Consider the following 20,375-nt stretch of genomic DNA (forward strand, 5'->3'; position numbering starts at 1 on the left):
CTGGTGTGAGACAAGGATGTACATTATCCCCTCTGTTATTCATAATCTATATGGATCACATCATGAAGGAAAGTGGTATTAAACCTGATATCAAAATTGGAGATGTTAATGTCAGCTCTTTGCTTTATGCGGATGATGTTATACTTCTAAATAAATCTGCTACAAGTTTGCAAGATTCCCTGACTAAATTGAATAACTGTTGTAATAGATATGGTAAGAAGGTCAGCAATAAAAAGACAAAGACAATGAAAATAGGCAGAATCGTTGAAAATGTCAAGTGCGTTGTGAATGGAGAACCTGTTGTTTTAAGGATACTTGCGACATAAGACTGAATGATATAATCACGTAATCACAAGAAAGATATTTATTTAACCAAATATTTCGGTCTGGAAATAGCAGACCATCGTCGGTGGTATTACAAGAACAGTTTAAAAAAATATACAAGCTAGAATACTAACAATAGATCGTTGAAATTAGAACATGCCACGTGATGTTATATCACTAAGTATGAAACGAAATATTTTGAAGTAGAAACATGATTGAATTTGCTATAAAAAAAAAAAAAAAAAAAAAAAAAAAAAAAAAAAAAAATTAATGAGTAATCTTGATTAGGCTTTCCCAGAATTTTGATATAGATATGCAGTCATTACGATTCAGGTTGGGATGATGGAGCAAGGCCTCCACGCTTTCCTTGAACAAACGTTCGAACCTATAACGGGATCTATGTAAGATCTTATAATCCTCCACAAAACAACAAAGATTCAATACGTCGAGTACCTATTCCTTATATCTCCGGTATTTCAGAACCTATCGCAAGAATTTTGAAGAAATATGATTTAACAGCTACGTATTCTCCTATTAACAAATTGTCTTCTCATTTTCCTTCTCCTAAAGACAAACGCTCAACTTTATCTCTTCCTGGAGTTTATCAAATTCCTTGCAACTGTGATCTCTCTTACTTTGGACAGACTGGACGTTCTCTTGAAAAAAGAATCCAAGAACATCAATCATCCATTCTTCACAATAAACCTGAAAAGTCTGGTTTGGCTCAACACGGGATTGAAACTGACCACAGCATCCTTTGGTCCAAAACTCGCCTCTTACATAGATCCCGTTATAGGTTCGAACGTTTGTTCAAGGAAAGCGTGGAGGCCTTGCTCCATCATCCCAACCTGAATCGTAATGACTGCATATCTATATCAAAAATCTGGGAAAGCCTAATCAAGATTACTCATTAATTTTTTTTTTTTTTTTTTTTTTTTTTTTTTTTTTTTTTTTTTTTTTTATAGCAAATTCAATCATGTTTCTACTTCAAAATATTTCGTTTCATACTTAGTGATATAACATCACGCGGCATGTTCTAATTTCAACGATCTATTGTTAGTATTCTAGCTTGTATATTTTTTTAAACTGTTCTTGTAATACCACCGACGATGGTCTGCTATTTCCAGACCGAAATATTTGGTTAAATAAATATCTTTCTTGTGATTACGTGATTATATCATTCTGAATGGAGAACCTGTGGAACAAGTAAAACATTTCAGCTACTTAGGTGCGATATTTAGTGAAGATGGTAAATCAAATATGGAAATAGACAAGAGAATGAGCAGAGCTGGTATGGTAGGAAGTCAATTGAATAAATTCATATGGAATAAGAGAGAAATTAGTTGGAACACTAAATTAGCTGTATACAAGACAGTGTTCAAACCAGTTTTAACTTATGGATCTGAGAGCCGGGTCAGAAGTAAAACACTTGACCAAAGACTAGAGACTGCAGATATGAGAGTCCTGAGAAAGATTAGAGGCGTGAACAGATGGCATCAATGGTAATATTATATTAAAAACGAGAATATATCAGAAAGAACTTGACATTGTCAGCATCCAGGGATGCATTAGCAGAGCTAAACTCAGGTGGTATGGTCACTTAAATAGAATGGGCAAGGAAAGATTAGCAAAACAAGTGCTCTCAGCCAGGTTGGCAGGAAAACGACCCAGAGGAAGACCAAGATATACATGGATTGATACGGTACAAAGTGCCTTAGACGACAGAAATATAAGATCCGATAATGTTCGAGTCTTGACAATTAACAGACTAATTTGGAGGAAAATAGTAGATAGGAAGTTAGTAATGATGTAAATTTTTCATGTAGTGCTATCATATCCTGTACACCCCTTGAGGATACATGGTAGGAATTTGATGATGATGAGCTTGAGCTACAAAACAAGAAACAACTGTGGAGGGAATTTAAGGAGAACGGTGACCTGCAGGCACAAACAGTTTAAAGCACAGGCCAGAAGGGTAACGAGTGTGGTAAGAAAAGCAAAAGCGGATTATGAAATGAAATTAGCCATGCAAGTTAAAGAGAATACCAAACAGTTTTTTTGATATGCTGCAAGTAAAAGGGAAAAAAATGTATATGGCAGAATGATTTTAAGGAATGCCGATGGTAGGGAGGTAACTGAATTAGCTGATATAGTGGAATTACTGAGCGAGCACTTTGCAAGAGTATATTGTCGTGACGACTCTTGTCCTTCGAGTCCGTGGTCTTGCTTCAAGTCACTTATATCAATAAATAAACTAATTATCAATTGGTCACCAATCTTAAAATAGGGAAATTTATATTTATACTGCGCCACCCTATCTTAGGTTAGTCTATATAAATAGTAGGACCAATCTTCAATTAGCTAGCAGTCTTCTCATTTACTCTGGCCGAATTAACTATCATTCAAATTGGGGCACCCGCGAGATTCGATTATTTTAATGAACGGTGCAATAAAAAGGAATTCAGGCAAACACAATATTTAGATTAACAAAATAAAACATTTAATATATGATATATAACAAGTACAATAATTCTACTCTTAAATGAAACAATACAAATAACTCAATACAACTTGCTAAGTCTCTCATTCCAGTTCGATGTTCTAAATTCTCAAAAACAATTTGCAACTTCAAAAACATATTTTCTTAACTCAGATTAAAATAACAAACTTCACATTTAATCTGTCTCTACAAATCTGTCAATACAATGTTCAAATTCACAGCAAGCACTAATCCAGGTAGACAATATTCCAAGCAAGTTTATTCCGGACTTTGAGCATCGGAGATATATTACAGTTAATGCTAGAATAGACGAACATATACAATTACTCTTACCGGATAAAATCTTCAATACGTCAAGTTATTGCGAGGACACTTATGAATTAACTTAATTACATCAGCGGAACATACATAATAAAATCCTTCTACGATTACGGCATTAACTTTACTTCATAACAACAGCTGTTTTCCCTTGTAACATTAAACTTTTTGATTCACTACTTTTTGGTTCATTTCCGAACACTATTTTCATGAATTCCTGCCCTAAAGAATTTATAACCTTCTTTTACTTCTTTGCTTGTATGCTACCTTCCTTCTGGTTCCGCAAAGCTCTTTCCTCTCTCCCCTTACTCCTAAAATCTCAATTCTCTTTTTTCTATATACTTTCACTTCTTTTTCCCCCCCGTTCGAATGCCACGTTCTCTTCGACCCGTGTTGTTTACTCATGCGTCTCCATGACAACAAACTAAACGCAAACATTTCGCTAATGTAATACAACGCTCTACTACTACATGAGTGATTACATAACGTTAAGCTTTATACACAAATATGAATAATTAGAATATTTGCTTTTCAATAAATGCGTAGTTAATATTGCAAATATAAGTTTCTATAATATTGACATAACAATAAATAAAATAGCTTAACAATAATTAATACAGAATCTATTTACCATTAACACATTTCTTTGATTAAATAATTAAATAATTGATATAATTAAGGTAGTTATATGATATCAAATTACATTTACGTTATTTACAATAAATAATATTTACAACGCAGCCTTTGTAATGGAAATTCATGTTGGATTCTGAATCAAATAATATTTATTCTATTTTCTACATAATTAGAATCCAACAATATCATCCAGATAGTGATATTGCAGGAATGAAGGAACCAATAACTTATACAGGAATTGAGGTGAATTGTATATTACAAAACCTTAATGTGAATACATCTGTGGGATTGGATGGTATACCAGCTCGGTTCTTACATGAAGCGGCAAAAAAATTGTCAGTGCCCTTGACCATTTTGTTTAATTTGAGTCTCGGGTCTGGGTTAGCCCTGAGGGGGTGGAAAGAGGGGAAAATAGTACCACTGCATAAAGGAGGTTCCAAGACTGCTGTTGCAAATTATCGTCCGATCAGCATATCAGGAGTCATTGTCAAGGTCTTGGAGAAAGTAGTCAAGAGAAGAATACAGGAATGGATAGATGATAATAGGATACTGTATGAGGGACAGCATGGTTTTCTGAAGGGTAGATCATACCTCAGTAACTTGCTCACGTTTTATAACACAGTGTTGGCTGAACTGGATAAGGGTAATGAATTTACAGTGATACTGCTGGACCTTGCTAAGGTCTTTGACAGGATACCACATGGAATTCTATTCAGTAAACTGCAGCATATGGGGATAGATATAAAGTTGGCGAGATGGATAGGAGGGTAGTTGATGGAGAGATATCAGAGAGTAGTTTATTCAGGAGTAGAATCCAAAAGACGGCCTGTGGCTAGTGGTATGCTGCAGGGTTCAGTTCTTGGACTACTACTATTTAATTGTTCATTAACGATATAGGAAAGGATCTGAGAGGAACTGTTCATTTGTTTGCTGATGATGCAAAGTTGGGTAGAGCAATAGTGAATGCACATGATGTCAAAATTTTGTAGGATGATTTGGATAGATTTGAGGACTCGGCTAAGGAGAATGGATGTCAATTTAATGTGGCAAAGTGCAAGGTTATGCATTTTGGGGTGAAAAGATTAGCAGCAGTATACCACATTGGTGGAACTGTACTCCAGGAGCTCATCAAATCACTTAGTTACTGAAGAATACTTTGACGAGTAGAGACAAGCAAGTTATTGTTCCTCTGTATCGAACCTTGATAAGACCCCATCTTGACTACTGTGTACAGATCTGGGTGTCAGGGTTTCTTCTTGATGGGGAGGAGGTAGAGAGGACCCAGAGGTGAGTGACAAAGATGATATCAGGTCTATCGAGTGAACCTTATTAGAACAGGTTGAAGATTTGTGGGTTGCAGAAATTGGTTGATAGGTGGAAAAGGGGAGATATGATTGAGACATTCAAATTGCTGAAGGGTTTCTATAAGATTAATTCAGAGGATATGTTTCAGAACAGGTCTGGTGGTGGGAGGACTATGGGCCATCCACGGAATGTGGGCAGGAGTGTGGTTAACAAAGGTGTTAGAACTAGGTTTTTTTACTTAGAGAGTGGTGAATGAGTGGAATAAGTTGCTAGAGTCTGTTGTGGGTGCCATGATTCATTTACAGTCATGGCACCCACAACAGACACTTTCAAGGCAAAGTATGATAGATACTGAGTGGAAGCTGAATAGTTGTTCTTGATATGATGTTTAAGGTCTCCCTCGATGAGTCAAAGGACTCCTTATTGCCCATAATAATAATAAAAATGTGAAATGACAAGAAATTCCTTTAACTGGTATAAAATTATACCTATGCATCTTACCTCACGAAGCCAGCTGAAAACTTCTGTTAATTCTTTTGCCTCTGGATTATCTGTCAGCTCCTTCAGAATTAGAGGATAAGCTTTATCAAACTCCTTCAGCATATCTATAAATATGACTTTGGCTCTAGATAGTAAGATAAGAATTTTTACAGTTAAATATGAATCATTAGTATTCATAATTATTCAGGCATTTCCACAGTTCTGAGACTTATTAAAAGAGAAACACAAATGGTAGGAAAAAAACAAAAAAAACCTGTGATGGTACATTAGTATCATCACAACTGGTTAAATAACCATGTCTTATCTTTCAATCAATTTACTGATAGTGCATTCACTACTCCTTCAAACAAACCCTTACCTTGTTATTAAACTTACTTAATCATGAATAGCTCATTTTTCTCTCAACTTCCTGCTTTGTAATATACAAATTCTTACTCTTCTCTGTACCAAGGATGGCATACACTTAATATCATAGTTATCTGCTTAATACTTGCTACCAATTCGTTTCTTGCTCCCACAAAATCTAGAGAACCAAATCTGAGCACAGTACTTCAGCCATTATTTACCCTTGGCATGTTTTCATCATATTTGTTCCCTAAATTCCTATTCACATAGATAAGCTTATATATTGGTTATACATAGCTTTTAATTTTTTAGGAAATGACAACGTATACTAGAATGTTAATTAAAGACTAATCAATACCTTCCTATATTCCTATATACATTGTCTTCAGGGATCACAAATCATTGATATGTGCATGCAAACACTCACACTAAGCAAATGAGGCTGAAGAAAGGCAACTAAAGTGGTCCTAGAGCCCTAAAGTGTGAGTGCCTGCATGCACATATCATTCTTTTGTGATCCCTGAAGATGGCAATGTAACATTGCCAAAATATAGAAAGGTATTGATTAAAGTTTTTAATTATATTCTAGTATTATATTGTCATTTCCTGAAAATTTTAAAGTTAAATTCCTATTCAATATATGCTATCACTAGATTCCCAAAATCAGTTTCTTATAGTGATGAAATACAAAGCTTTTCTCTTCCTTTCCAAGTACACAGTCTTATGCACTGTAACATGGAACTGGCATTCATTATCATTTGCCCAAAATGTTACTACTCTATTCAAATGAGAGGCTGACAAATCCTGCAAGAGGATTTCTATTAGTTTCATTAACTAGTGCCTGTCCCACATGGTTGACCAAGCAGATACCATATTTCCTCTTCAACCTAGAAGGTGTAGTTCCAAATCAAACTGTGACTTGGGTGTTTTTGAATGCTTTATGTGGTAGATGATTTTTCCCCACCTAGTGCGAGACCATTATTTGCTTGAGGCTTGGAAAAAAAAAGTATCATGTTTACTCTTTAGAGAAAGGTTCCCAAACTAATATTCAGTTTGGGAACTTAGCCCACATCCATTACACTAATGTTATACAGGTTTACAATCTTCCATGGGTGGGAATGCAGAAAAAAAAAAGATATTCTTCTAAACCATCTTCAGTATCATGGATATATAAACTAAACAGCAGATATCCCTGTAGCACATTAACTTCATAAACTACTCCAATGCTGGACGATAAGTCACCTCTTTATTTATGTCGCTGGCTTAACTAAAAGGGGTAAGGAACACACCCTTCAGTTACATAAACTGCATGAGCAGTGTCTTAGGGATAAACCTCAAAAATCCAAAACACTGGTGGAAGTGGCGTTCTGACCACCATTAACAATGAACTATGGTAAAGTTCTAAAACAAATTCTCTGGTAAAGTCAGCTAACAGACATTAACCATCCTACTGGAAGAAATTATCCAGGAGATAAAGAGTGCAAGCAGGGGAATGCAGCTCATCAACTAAGTGATGGATTAGTTTCATAGCCCGAGTATACACTGAAGTAGTAAAAAAAAAAAAAAAAAATGTTCAAAATGTAGAGCAAAGATCACTTTACTTTTTTTCTTTCAGAAAAAATGAGATGGAGTAAGTCAGACATCACAGAGAGAGAGAGAGAGAAAGATCCAGCATTTCTTTTTTGGGATATAGTTTAAAACAATTATTCCAAACAAAAGCTGCTAGATAGCATACTGGACCAAACCTAACTAATGCTTTGGGAGGGTTCCAGGATGGATACTGAGTAATCTTACTGCCACTACAAAAGACCCCATCAGAAAATGAAATGCTGGGCTGCAGAATGAGACAATGAGGATGCATCAATTGACAAACCACAGTATACAGTATACATAAATCCAGATATTTATGTGAACAAATATACACTTGTACTGTAAAAGATTATAAAGTTAAACTAAACTTAACTGAGAATAAAACTTAATTAGTATGAATAAATTTTAATAACTGAATCAGTGCAATTAATTTTTATCCAATAACTAAGTTTTACATCACAAAATATTGTGTGCATTTGTATTTAAAAAAATATGCAATGAGTTTACTATGCACAGATCTCATCAAAGATGCAGAGCAGAATTAGTCTACAGTTGCAGTGAATAGATGTAATTTGCCTCTCTTCATTTCTATTCAGTTTAACTTTATAATCTTTTACAGTACAAGTGTATATTTGTTCACATAAATATTTGGAAAGAAGAAAAGTGAATTTGAGAATAATACAAAGCACTATGAAGAACTGAATCCTAAGTAAGCTTCATAAATGTATACTTGGTCTTTTGAAAAAATTAACTATTGATGCCATCCAAATTTTAAATGGAGATCAAAGCTACAGTAAGAAATGCTTATGCCAGAAGGTGAAATATATCAGGTTCAGAAGAAACTGTTTACCGAATTTCAACAATTTCCAAAACAGTAAATCTTGTAATATTAACATTTTTACTTTTGCATAATTAAACTGTCATTTTGTTAACTAGGTGTGTGTTAGTTTGGAAACCATTGTGTGGTATTTTATAATTCAAACTGTGTTCCAGAAACCAAATCTTAATTCATGATAATAAGCCTAATAAATTAGAGCAAGATTTATAATGGTTTGCTTAATGATACCTTTCCATAAACCAATTATGTCATAAGAGCATGAGTATACTGTATTCTCAGGTAGGACTGGGGCAAATCCTTATACATTTATGAAGTTAATCTAGAGGTCTTTGGAAAATTCGCTTTTTTTTTTTTTTTTTTCCCCCCCATTCTGTCATTCTCAAATAAGTGATATATATATATATATATATATATATATATATATATATATATATATATATATCTTCAGTCTTTAAATGCCACTAATCATTCTGAATTTTCTAATTTACTTTAAATGTCGAATTTCTCTAGTACAACTGCGCTAAGAATAAAGCCACCTTGCTTGGAGATTTTAGTGCTCATAAAATATTTGTGTGCATAAAAAATTAAGATTTCATAAAATAAAATAAAAGTAGTGTTTATAGTGCCATTGCATAAGTGTTGTAGCAAACTGGAAGTGTCTAATTATAGGCCAGTTTGTGTGTCATCAGTAGTTAAGGTCTTGGAGAAATTAGTGAGGGACTATATACAGAATTGAGCAGATGAGGATAATGTCATCTGTGAGAATCAACATGGATTTGTTAAGGGGCGCTCTTGCTTAAGTAATATGATGGCCTTTTATAATAAAATGTTAATAAGTGACCAGAGCAGTTGATGAGGGAAAAGCATACACTGCCACTTTTTTGGATTTTGCAAAGGCATTTGGCAGGGTGCCACATGATAAGCTGATATTTAAGTTACTGCACATGGGTTTAGATGTTGGGTTAGTCAACTGGGTTCAGGATTGGCTGTCTGATAGGTATCAGAGAGTTGTGTATGGTGAGGCAATATCAAGGAATCAGAAGGTTACAAGTGGGGTTCCACAGGGCTCAGTACTGGGACCTGTATTGTTTAACTTTTATATTAATGGCATTGTCAATGGATTGCAAGGGGATATTCAGTTTGTAGATGATATGAAGCTGGGAAGGGTTATTTAGCAATAGTACAGATGTGGCAGCACTGCAAGATGATTTGAATAAACTAGTCAGATGGGCAAATGAATGGGAGTGTTGATTTAATGCAGCAAAATGTAAAGTCTTGAAGTTTGGGATACATCAATGGGATTGCCTAAGAAGGACGCTCACCTGCAGAGATAGAAGAGTTATCATTCCATTGTATAAGACGCTGATGAGACTATTGTTCTCAAATTTGGTCACCAGGATTTGAAGGGGATAAATTAACTGTGGAAAGGGTGTAGAGGCAGATAACAAAGTTTCAGGACTTTACAATGTTAATTATGAGGATCGGCTGAGGGAGGGAATGTGGACTGCAGAATTTGATGGATAGAAGGAGAGGTGATTGAACTTTTAAACTGTTGAGAGGCAATTTCATACTTTTCAGAGGCCATCCCTGAAAAGTATGAAAGGAAGCTGTGAGCAATTGGGCGAGGAGTGGTTTCTTTGCGTGGAAGGTGGTGGAACTGTGGAATGCATTGCCTGATAGTGGTGAGAGCAAGAACAGTCAATGAGTTCAGGGAGTGGTATGATAGACTTTGTGTTTACTAGGAAGGACCTCCCACGATGAGTCTCTTGACTCCATGGAGGCCTGAATAATAATAATAATAAATACTTGGCCTGGTTGGCAGAGTGGTTAGCATATCTGCTCCAGCCAAAAGACTGTAGATTGAAATCCTACTATGGGTATGGATGCTTGTGATTGTCTGTGAAAATACCAGTGGTGGTGGACAGTGGATGCCATTGGTGTAGATCAGCACTTCCCAAACCGTGGGCCACGGCCCCTTGGGGGCCGTGAAATAATGAAAACAAATTTTAAATGTTTTAAGACTAAGTAGATTTTTTTTATCTTAAAAGAAAAGTATTTAATTTTTATTATTTCTTTTTTGTTATTTTTTTTTAATTTTAATGGAAAAAAAAATCACACATTGGTGCGGGTTCACAAATTTTGCTTCCTGCATATTTCGGCACTTAATGAATATTAGTAAATATATGCTTATTCATATAAGTTTCATTTCAAAGCAGAAATCTAAGAATTGCAGTTTCAAATATTTCATCTGATATTGACTTTTTGTCAATATCAGGTGAAACACATCCATCACATTAAATTGTTATTAAACTTCTTTTATGTGTTTAATTCTTTCTTTATTACTAATCGTTTTATGTTTCATGTGCTTGTGCTGCAAATGTACAATAACAATATATCTATCTATATAAAAATATGAGATAATGTGCCATGTCAAATGCTAAAAATGTAATATTTGCATTTGATTTTTGCAACATTCACTGTGTATGTTTTGTATTGAATATAAATACAATAAATATTATAATAATATATATCTATATTACGACTTTTTCGAGGGGGGGGGTGAAATATTTAATTTTCCAAAGGGGACCCTGACATCCAGAAGTTTGAAAAGCACTGGTGTAGATGATGTGGTTAACTGTAGTTGGTGGACTTAGTGGTGGAGACAGTTGTGGAGTGGGTGCCCTCCCTCGATGAGTTTTTGGACTCCTTGAAAGTGTCACATATTTTCAAATTTCAGATGTCAAATTTTCCATTCACAATGATCCAACAAGTAGAGATAACAAAGCATTTCCTGCACCAGTGATTTCTCACAAATTGTCTATGTTTATCATAACAGCAGATAATCCTAACCACTATTCAAACAAACTTGACTTCCTCTTCACGAATAACCCTTCTAGGAATACTATAGGTGTTTGTCCTCAAGAAAATTCAGACCATCAGTGTTAATATCTTCTCCTATATAGCAATCCTCAGAGCCACTCATGTGCTGTATGGCACAAGGAGAATGTTTGTAACTCATGCCTCATTTCTTTGGCGGATTATTCTGTTTAGTTTTATGGAAACAATAGTGCTAAAAGTATCGTTGAAACAATCTTTAGGGATATGGAAACATTCACTTCCTGTTCCTCTTTAAGTTCTTGTTTTTTATTTAAGCTTTGGTTCTCCAAAGCTTAAATACCAAAAGCAAAACCAAAGCCCAAAACAGCAGCATGCAAATATCTTTAAAAAATTTCATGCCTTCTTACTTTCCCTTGAATTATTGCATAGATCATACTGGTTGCTTTAAGTTAAATTAATTCTATAACTTCCTACAACTTGATTACTGTTTTACCACCATTCCAAAACTTGCAACATGCTCCAAAAAAAAGAGATCAGAAGAATTTTGGCCACACACCTAGTACTCGTACTCATAGCATTTTTCAAATTGTTCTAAAGATTTGTGCTTAACAGTTGGCTCATGTTCTAACTTGCATTTTTATTGTCTTCTATTTCACTGGTGTCTATTCTACAGAAATTAGACCATGACAGACTCATTCCTAAGGAGACAAATTCGATTAGTGCACCTATATACATCTTAAAAATAAATGTTACAGATTTTAAAAATTTTCAATCGATACATTTTTATGGCCAACTTTTTTAAAAAATCACTCACCAGGATGAAATAATTTAGTTACCGATTTAAAACATTTTACAAAGTTATTTTTGATGCATACTACACTACTTCCCTGTACACTATCGCTTCTCGGCCTTTTGGCTAAGATCAAAAAGTGTAGTATCACACTATGTATACCATGTTACAAATTTTTACCGCCAAATTTATGTCATCTGCTATAGTACACCCACAGATTCGAGACACTTCGACACTTCTGCATATGTCACAAAAAAAGGAGAATCCATTCAAATAATAGGGTAATCAATCCATCTTCTGGGATGAGTTGTTTATTATTACACGTTGGAAAATTAACTTCTCTTTTATGATCGTTGCAGTTTTTACCACCAAATATTTTGCTTGTAAAACAGTTGGGAAATTTTATCTATAAAGCACGTGATTTCATATGTTGGAGACCAATTCGTACGTCTTTCATTTCTTTCTCCCCTTATGATAACATCCAAGAGTTAATTAAATCTCATTCTGAAGAACTGAGTGATTCCGACCTGCTAAATTTAGATGCACAGCGGGAAGATCCCGAAGAATATGAAGAAAATTTAACCACTGATAGCCAAAAGAAATTTCACAGAAATAATTTGAAAATATTTTTCGTACAATCGAAATTTTTAAGCAGCAATGCTTAGAGGCTGACCCTGATGAAGAGAGAAGCCGCAAAATTTGCAGAAGAGTAGAAGAGGCAATAGGGCCATACAGTCGGCTGTATGAAAAAAATAAATAAAATGCCCGCCAAACTTTATTAGCTCAACTCTTTGTTAAGAAGTAGAAGAATAAAATTTATATTCCGAATATGTTTTATTGTCTTTCAGCTTCACGGTTTTCCTTTAACTAGGCCCTGTATCATACCTTAATTCTTTTATAAAAAAATTAAGGATCAAAAAAGAAATTTGAGGAACGAACTATACATTTTCCCTATAGGTTATTATTTTTGATTAGTGTGTTTTTGATTAATGCGCCTGTTTTAAAGAACACATTAGGCACACTAATTGAGGGATTGCTGTATATTACTACCTAATTTTGCTCAACTTCTACACTATCCTAAAGTCACTCAAGCCTAAATACGGGATCTTGCTCAAGTCAACCACGTTTTGAAATGCCAAAAAAGTTTGGGGAATCTCAAGAAGTTATTCTTGATATCTCTACGCAATCAAGTCTAACACCAACACTTGTTAAGCTCCCACCATATAGTCAATCTTCTAATTTCAATGGGATTACCAGCTTTCTGTATAGACCTGTATTATATGTGATAGTGGATGGATTTTTATCTTTTGCAACTAATGCTGATATTCAAGGCTCTGTTCTTTCACGTGTCATCAATGACTTTTTCAAGTGCGTGCAAATTTCACAAGTTTTTGATAACAATATGCTGGATTTCCATTTCTTGTTTGACAGACTGTGCATACATAAGTCACCAAAACAATATCAATTTCATATTTATTATTATTTAGGCCTTCATGAAGTCAAGACTCAGTGTGGGAGTCCTTCCTAGGACACAAAGTCTATCATACCACTCCTTGAACTCATTAACCGTACTTGCTCTCACCACTCTATCAGGAAATGCATTCCACGGTTCGATCACCCTCCACACAAAGAAACCACTTCTCATCTTCTTGCTCAGAGCTTTCTTTCTCAACTTTCAGGGATGGCCCCTTGTCATTGCTCCTTCCTGCTCTTCTACTAAGCAAAAGAACTCCCCAGTGTCAACCCAATTAAATAATAACAAGTAAAAAGATTTTTTTTGTATGATAGGTGGTGAATGAGTGGAACGTATTGCTGGAGTGGATGGTACATGTTCCAATAGTGAATGTATTAATGCAAAGTATAATAGTTATGGTCTGTGAGCATTCGACCTCTTGAGATGCGAGTTTTGGCATTCCATGGAGACTTAGAAGTAATATTAATATGATAATCACAGCAATTCACTATTTCATTAAATGCTAAACTCTACATGCTTTGCTATTTAAAACAGCTTATTCAGGAAGTTAAAAACTAGAGATATGCAGTAAGAGTGCAATATCCAGGAAAAGGAAAGTCACTAGTGGAGTGCCTCAGGGGTCTGTTTTAGGGCCATTACTATTTAACTTATATATTAATGATATTGGTGAAGATTTGGATGGAGATATTCAGTTGTTTGCAGATGATGCAAAGTTGGGACGAACCATAAAGAGTAGTGAAGATGTTGTGGCCTTGCAAGAAGACTTGAATAAATTGAGTGATTGGGCAAGCAAATGGGGATGCGAGTTCAATGTTGCAAAATGTAAGGTTTTAAAATTTGGAAAACAAAGATGGGATGCAGAATTTATGCTTGGTGAGAATATATTGTTGGAAGTAGAGGAAATAAGAGATCTGGGGGTGATAGTGGATAAGGATCTAAAATTTAGGGGACACATCGCCAAAACTGTGAAGACAACACAAAGACTTCTGGGAATGATGCGGAGGACATTGACATGTAGAAGTAGGGAGATACTTGTTCCAATGTATAAGGCTTTGATTAGGCCACACTTGGACTATTGTGCCCAGATTTGGTCACCGGGTTTTCAGAAGGATGAAGAGATGTTGGAAAGGGTCCAAAGGCGAATGACTAAGGTAGTTTTTGACCTCTGGAATGTTGAGTATGAGGAAAGATTGAAAAGATGTAATTTGCAGAGTCTCGTGGAGAGAAGGAAGAGGGGAGATATGATAGAGACCTACAAGTTGGTAAGGGGTTGTTATAGGATCAATGGTGGAGAAGTTCTACAGAGAATAGTGGGAGATCAGGGGAGAACCAGAGGTCATCCCTGGAAACTGTATAAGGAGGGTGTGAGTAAGGGAGTGAGAGGCAGGTTTTTTTCGTGCAGAGTTGCGAGTGATTGGAATGCCCTGCCTGAGAGCGTGGTGTCTGCAAGTAGTTTGAATGTGTTTAAGACACGGTATGATGAGATGTGTGTGTAAGATAAAAGGACCTCCTAGATGAGTCTTTGACTCCATGAGGTCTTGTTTTAATAATAATAATAAAGAGCAGCTCTGGGATCCCCCCCCCTAAATACATTAAAAATAAATTAAAAAAATATTACGAGCATGATGTTACAGATTAACAATGTACATCATCTAGCAAATAAGATGTAAACAGTTCACTATTACATATAGCTTTTAAATGGTTGCTAGAATAGTAATGGTCCTTTCAAGAGATCCTAAAACTGCTAGAGAATATGTTCCTTGGTGGCAGATAGGGAAATACCTCTCTGATATGACTGGTAGAAGGGAAATATATACCTCCCATGGACCAACAGGCAATAGCAGCATCTGATCCATAGTGGGTGGCTGCAGACAGCATCTGTTCTCTATTAGGAGCAGCTGAATGAACCATTAAGGTCGATCAGATGAGTGTCGAGGCACTGACTAAAAACAAAACAATTGAAATCTGGTGCAATATGGAAATGCAAAGGAAAGCACAACATGCTAGCTTAGACATCACCTGGATAAACAAGGTCCACATACCCAACAGCAATCGGAGTTTGGTCGAAGTTACCTACCAAAAGTGCAATAAAATTAAAACTAGCAAGAAACAAGCTATCGGTAGGAATGTGGAATGTTTGTGCTTTATGGGCTATGGGAAAACTAAACTCACTTTACAAATAGATGGAACAATACTGGTGTGACATCCTTGGACGAGCAGAGATGCAATGGACAGAGTCAGAGGAGAGATGGAAGAATCATTTGATCTGGCAGTAGGATAAAACATGAGATAAGATTTGGATTTCTTCTAAAAAGAGTAAAAGAGAGAGAGAGAGAAGTATTATTATGATACAAACCAGTAAATGACAGAATAATAATGACAAGATTTTCAGCAAGACCATTTGACATCATAGCAATTCAGGTCTATTTACCCACTTCAGAAAGTTCTGAAAAAGAAATACAGTTATTCTAAAGCAACTTAGAAATAATCTTGAAATACCAAAAAATATATATACTAATTACTGGGGGAGATTAGAATGGAAAGAATTGAGACATTAGGCCATGGAAAGATTTGGAGAACTTGGTGCCAGACATTTTCAAATGTCTGGCACCAAGTTCTCCTGAACAAGCTGCCATCATATGGCTTCTCTTCTACACACTCTGACTGGATTGCTGCCAGCTTCTTCACTGATCATTCAATGTGTGGTGTGGTGGATGGCTTTCTCATCTGATTTCCCAATCAATGCTGGAGTAACTCATGGTTCTATGCTCTCACCTGCACTCTTCCTCCTTTACATCAATTACCTCTTTTATCTGACTTCAAATCCTATTCACAGCTTTGCTGATAAGAATACACTTCATTCATCTTCCTCATTCAATAAACTCTGAATAAACCCTATAGTACCCTAAAGTTAAATGCCTCAAGATCTTCCACAACCAGCAATTTCAACACTGACCTCCTCAACAATATGAACTGGGATAAAGACAACTTAGTAAATTTCAATGCCAAAAAAAATTCTAGCTGCCTTACTACCTGTAAGAAAAACTCAACCTCATCCTCTCTCATTTTTGATAATGTTTCAGGTTTTTTTTTTTTTTTCAAGGTTAACTTTCTTTTCTTGGTTTTACTGTCACATCCAGTTTATCCTGGCACAAACATATTACATAGCCTCCTTAGCCTATAAAAAAGATTGTTGCAATTAGTATAACAAGCTGATTTCCTGAGAAATTTCATTTCTGCTGATTAAATTTGTTTTCATCTCTTTTTTTTATTTATTTATTTATTTATTTATTTTTTTATGGTCCACATTTCACTTTCAACATAAAGGTTTAGACAGGTCATAGTCTGATTCTGGTGCGCTTTTGTATTAAGGATGTGCTTAAATATTGTTTATTATGCCATTTACTTTAACAAAATTTGATATTTTAATGGCCATCTTTTTCATCTTCATATGATAAATCACATCTTAGGTATCTAAAGATTTACTTGTTTTGAAAGCCAGTATTTCTGCTTTTACTTCATACTCATAATATCTGCTCTGAAATTTCAATTAATGACCGTATTGATCTTTGTAAATCATCTGCACATAGTGTGTGCATATATCTTTATTTACGTCTATTCGTATACCAAATGGGTTATGCTTTTTTCAGATTTTAATATAAGTATAAATTTGTACTTGCTTCGGCAATACATATACTAAAATTGGAACGATACAGAGAAGATTAGCATGGCCCCCTGTGCAAGGATGACATGCAAAATCATGAACCATTTTAATGGTTCCACTGCATGTGGGAGGTTCCAAGACTGCTGTTGCAAATTACTGACTGATCAGCATATCAGGAATCGTTGTCAACGTTTTGAAGATATTAGTCAAGAGCAAAGTACAGTAATGGATGGATGAAAATGGGATACTGTATAGGGGACAGCATGGTTCTGTGAAGGGTAGATCATGCCTCAGTAACTTGCTCACATTTTATAATACAATAACAGCTGAACTGGATAAGGGCAATGGGTTTACTGATACTGCTGGACTTTACTAAGGCCTTGGACAGGATACTACATGGAATTCTGATCAGTGGGCTGCAGCACATGGGGATGGATATAGGTTGGTTGATGGAGAGATATCAGAGAGTAGTCTATTCAAGAGTGAAGTCTAAGGGAAGGCCTGTTACTAGTGGTGTGCTGCAGGGTTCTGTTCTTGGACCACTGCTATTTAATTTGTTCATTAATGATATAAGGAAAGGATCTGAGGGAACTGTTCATTTATTTGCTGATGATGCAAAGTTGGGTAGAGCAATAGTGACTGCACATGTCATCAAAATTTTGCAGGATGATTTGGATAGATTGGCAGTCTGGGCCAATGAGAATGGATGTCAGTTTAATGTAGCAAAGTGCAAGGTTATGCATTTTGGGATGAAAAAATTAGCAGCAGTATATAACATTGGTGGAACTGTACTCCAGGAGGTTGATGAACCCAGAGATTTGGTTGTGTTGGTGGATAGGAAGTTGAAGTTTAGGGGACACATTGCAAAAGTGGCTAAATCAACTCATCAGATCACTTGGTTACTGAAGAATACTTTGATGAGCAGAGATAAGCAAGTTATTGTTCCTCTTTATCGGGCCTTGACTGATAAGACCCATCTTGACTACTGTGCCCAGATCTGGGCTCCTGGGTTTCTTCTTGATGGAGAGGAGGTAGAGAGGATCCAGAGGTGAGCGACCAAGATGATAGCTGGTCTATGGAATGAACCTTATAAGAACAGGCTGATGATCTGTGGGTTACAGAAATTGGTTGATAGACAGAAAAGGAGTGATATGATTGAGACATTCAAATTACTGAAGGGTTTTTACAAGATTAATTCAGAAGAAATTTTTCAGAACAGGTCTGGTGATGGGAGAACTGGGGGCCATCCATGGAAACTGAGCAAGAGTGTTAGAACTAGGTTTTTTACTTGAAGAGTGGTAAATGAGTGGAATAAGCTGCCAGAGTTTGTTGCGGGTGCCATGACTGTAAATGAGTTCAAGGCAAAGTATGATAGATACTGTGTGAATGCTGAATAGTTGTTCTTGATATGATGTTTAGGGACTCTCTAAACATGCAAAATCTTTATTATGTCTTTTTGATGAAATGATGAGTTGACATATCTCATATGGAAGTAGAGGGGGTTTTTTTGAAAAATCAGGTTTCTTCATCTCTCAGAACAGACAAACTCGCCTTGGGAACACAATTCCACAGGCATAAAATACTTATCCCTAGAAGGGCTAGCAAGTCAACTGCATTAAATTGCCTAAATCCCTTAATTAAGGAGACTCAACCCATATCAGATGGATGGATGGTATATATTTCTTGAGTAAATTGTAAGAGCTGTTTTGGTATATTTAAATCTGAGAATATTTGAAAACGCTTTGTCTATTAATTTTATCCGAGGGTTTTTTTTTTTTTTTTTTTTTGTAATCGATAAAGTCCACTTATGTTTCTTCAATTATTAATTTTAGTTACTATTCCACAATCCATTTTTGTTGTCAACCGCATCACACACACAGGGCTCCACAAATTATGAAAAATCCCACTTGCACGAAAAAGAAAAAAAAAAAAATTCACTCACCAAAACAACCCCCCCACCTCATGTTTTAATGATAAATCAGTAAGATTGACGAAAACTGATTAATGGTGCTGTATCGTGTTTTTTTTTTTTTTTTTTGAGAACATTTCTTTTGTGTGAGTCATTCCAAAAAGGAGAAGTAAATAAATAATTAAACTAGGAAGAACGTAAAAGCAAAATTAATTTTTTTTTAATAATTCGCATAAAATAATAAAAGGATATGCATAATTTTATATTATGCATATTCTTCTATAGTTTCTTGAAGGTCAACAAAAAATTAAGTTTTTTTTTTTTTTTATTAAATGAAAAAAAAAATGCTATTTTCTCCAGTCTGCAGCTACTGGCCAGTTGCAAAATCTACTCGCCAAAGGCGAGCGTATTTGTTGAGCTTTGAAGTGTCACTTAATAATATACATATAAATATAAAATTGAGGTATCACTTAATAATATAAATTCTACTTACCCTGTCACTGATAATCCCTGAAATCTGGAATGCGGTTGGCTGTGATAATTTCCAGTTAAGGGCTGTTGGAAAATGCACTTGCTTAAATTATACAACTGTTTTGAAAATATTGGAACACAAAAAATATTCACATTTGATTCTTTTAAACTTAGTAAAAACGATAAACTACGAGTTCTTCCTTGTAAATTAACAGTTCTTATACATGACAAACAACACCACGGAAGGAAGAAAAATTGTTTATGTGCTATTCGGATCATGTGCGTCATGATTTGCAATTTGAGATACATATTATCATTTCGTATTAATTCCGATAGCCAATTAGGCAACAGAAAGTAGCTCTTCCCTTATTTCGAGCCATGCGATTTTCCTGTAAGAAGTGAGATAAACACATTCTAATGCAATCTTGCACATGGTAAGATACAGGTTTAGTTACTTAAATCATCCGCCGGTGGGCATATCTAATTACGCTTACCTCTCACTATCATACTTCGGCGCATCCTTCTTTAACATTCCATTTGTGAAAGGTGGGGAAACATGAATTTAAAACATTAAAAAATATAAAATTAAAAAAAGACATTGTTATGAGCAACAACCAAACCTTTCTACTTGTTTTTATTTCAGTATTTTATTCCTTGAATACGTCACATGTGACGTATTCAAGGAGGAAAATAACGAGTGGATTTGTTAATGTCAATAATTGCTTAGCAAATTATTATTATTACGTGACACCTCCAAGGACTCATCGCTGGAGGGCACACTATTCCACTCTTTACACACATATTTCTCCCATACTACTTAATTCTACAACAATTATGATCTTAAGATGCACGCATTTATAATGCTCTTTGAA

At 35.3% G+C, this 20,375-nt stretch overlaps 1 protein-coding gene, 1 non-coding gene and 1 pseudogene across 3 annotated transcripts in view; 2 read left to right on the plus strand and 1 right to left on the minus strand.

Moving 5' to 3' along the window:
- Positions 1–20,107, minus strand: part of Fpps (Farnesyl pyrophosphate synthase) — a 194,834-nt gene extending 174,727 nt beyond the window's left edge. Inside the window, exons 1-3 of one of the 2 annotated variants that reach the window (XM_090410087.1) lie at positions 19,998–20,107; positions 19,526–19,587; positions 5,585–5,708 (exon numbers count right to left, since the gene is read on the minus strand). In XM_090410087.1, coding sequence (XP_090266213.1) covers positions 5,585–5,686 — 102 coding nt within the window. In that variant the 5' untranslated portion in view covers positions 5,687–5,708; positions 19,526–19,587; positions 19,998–20,107. Of the gene's footprint in view, positions 1–5,584; positions 5,709–19,525; positions 19,964–19,997 lie in introns of those variants that run through there. The other variant, XM_090410086.1, reaches the window with a different exon arrangement.
- On the plus strand, positions 12,092–12,243 carry LOC150095545 (U2 spliceosomal RNA; annotated as a pseudogene).
- Positions 17,132–17,239, plus strand: LOC150095546 (U6 spliceosomal RNA). Its single transcript, XR_016550102.1, has one exon. It is a non-coding gene; the product is annotated as a U6 spliceosomal RNA (small nuclear RNA).
- Positions 20,108–20,375: the final 268 nt, after the last annotated feature.

The sequence above is a fragment of the Typopeltis vanoorti genome, chromosome 20, assembly GCF_054136105.1.
Source record: "Typopeltis vanoorti isolate ZY-2024b chromosome 20, IOZ_Tvanoo_1.0, whole genome shotgun sequence".
Lineage (NCBI taxonomy): Eukaryota > Metazoa > Arthropoda > Arachnida > Uropygi > Thelyphonidae > Typopeltis > Typopeltis vanoorti.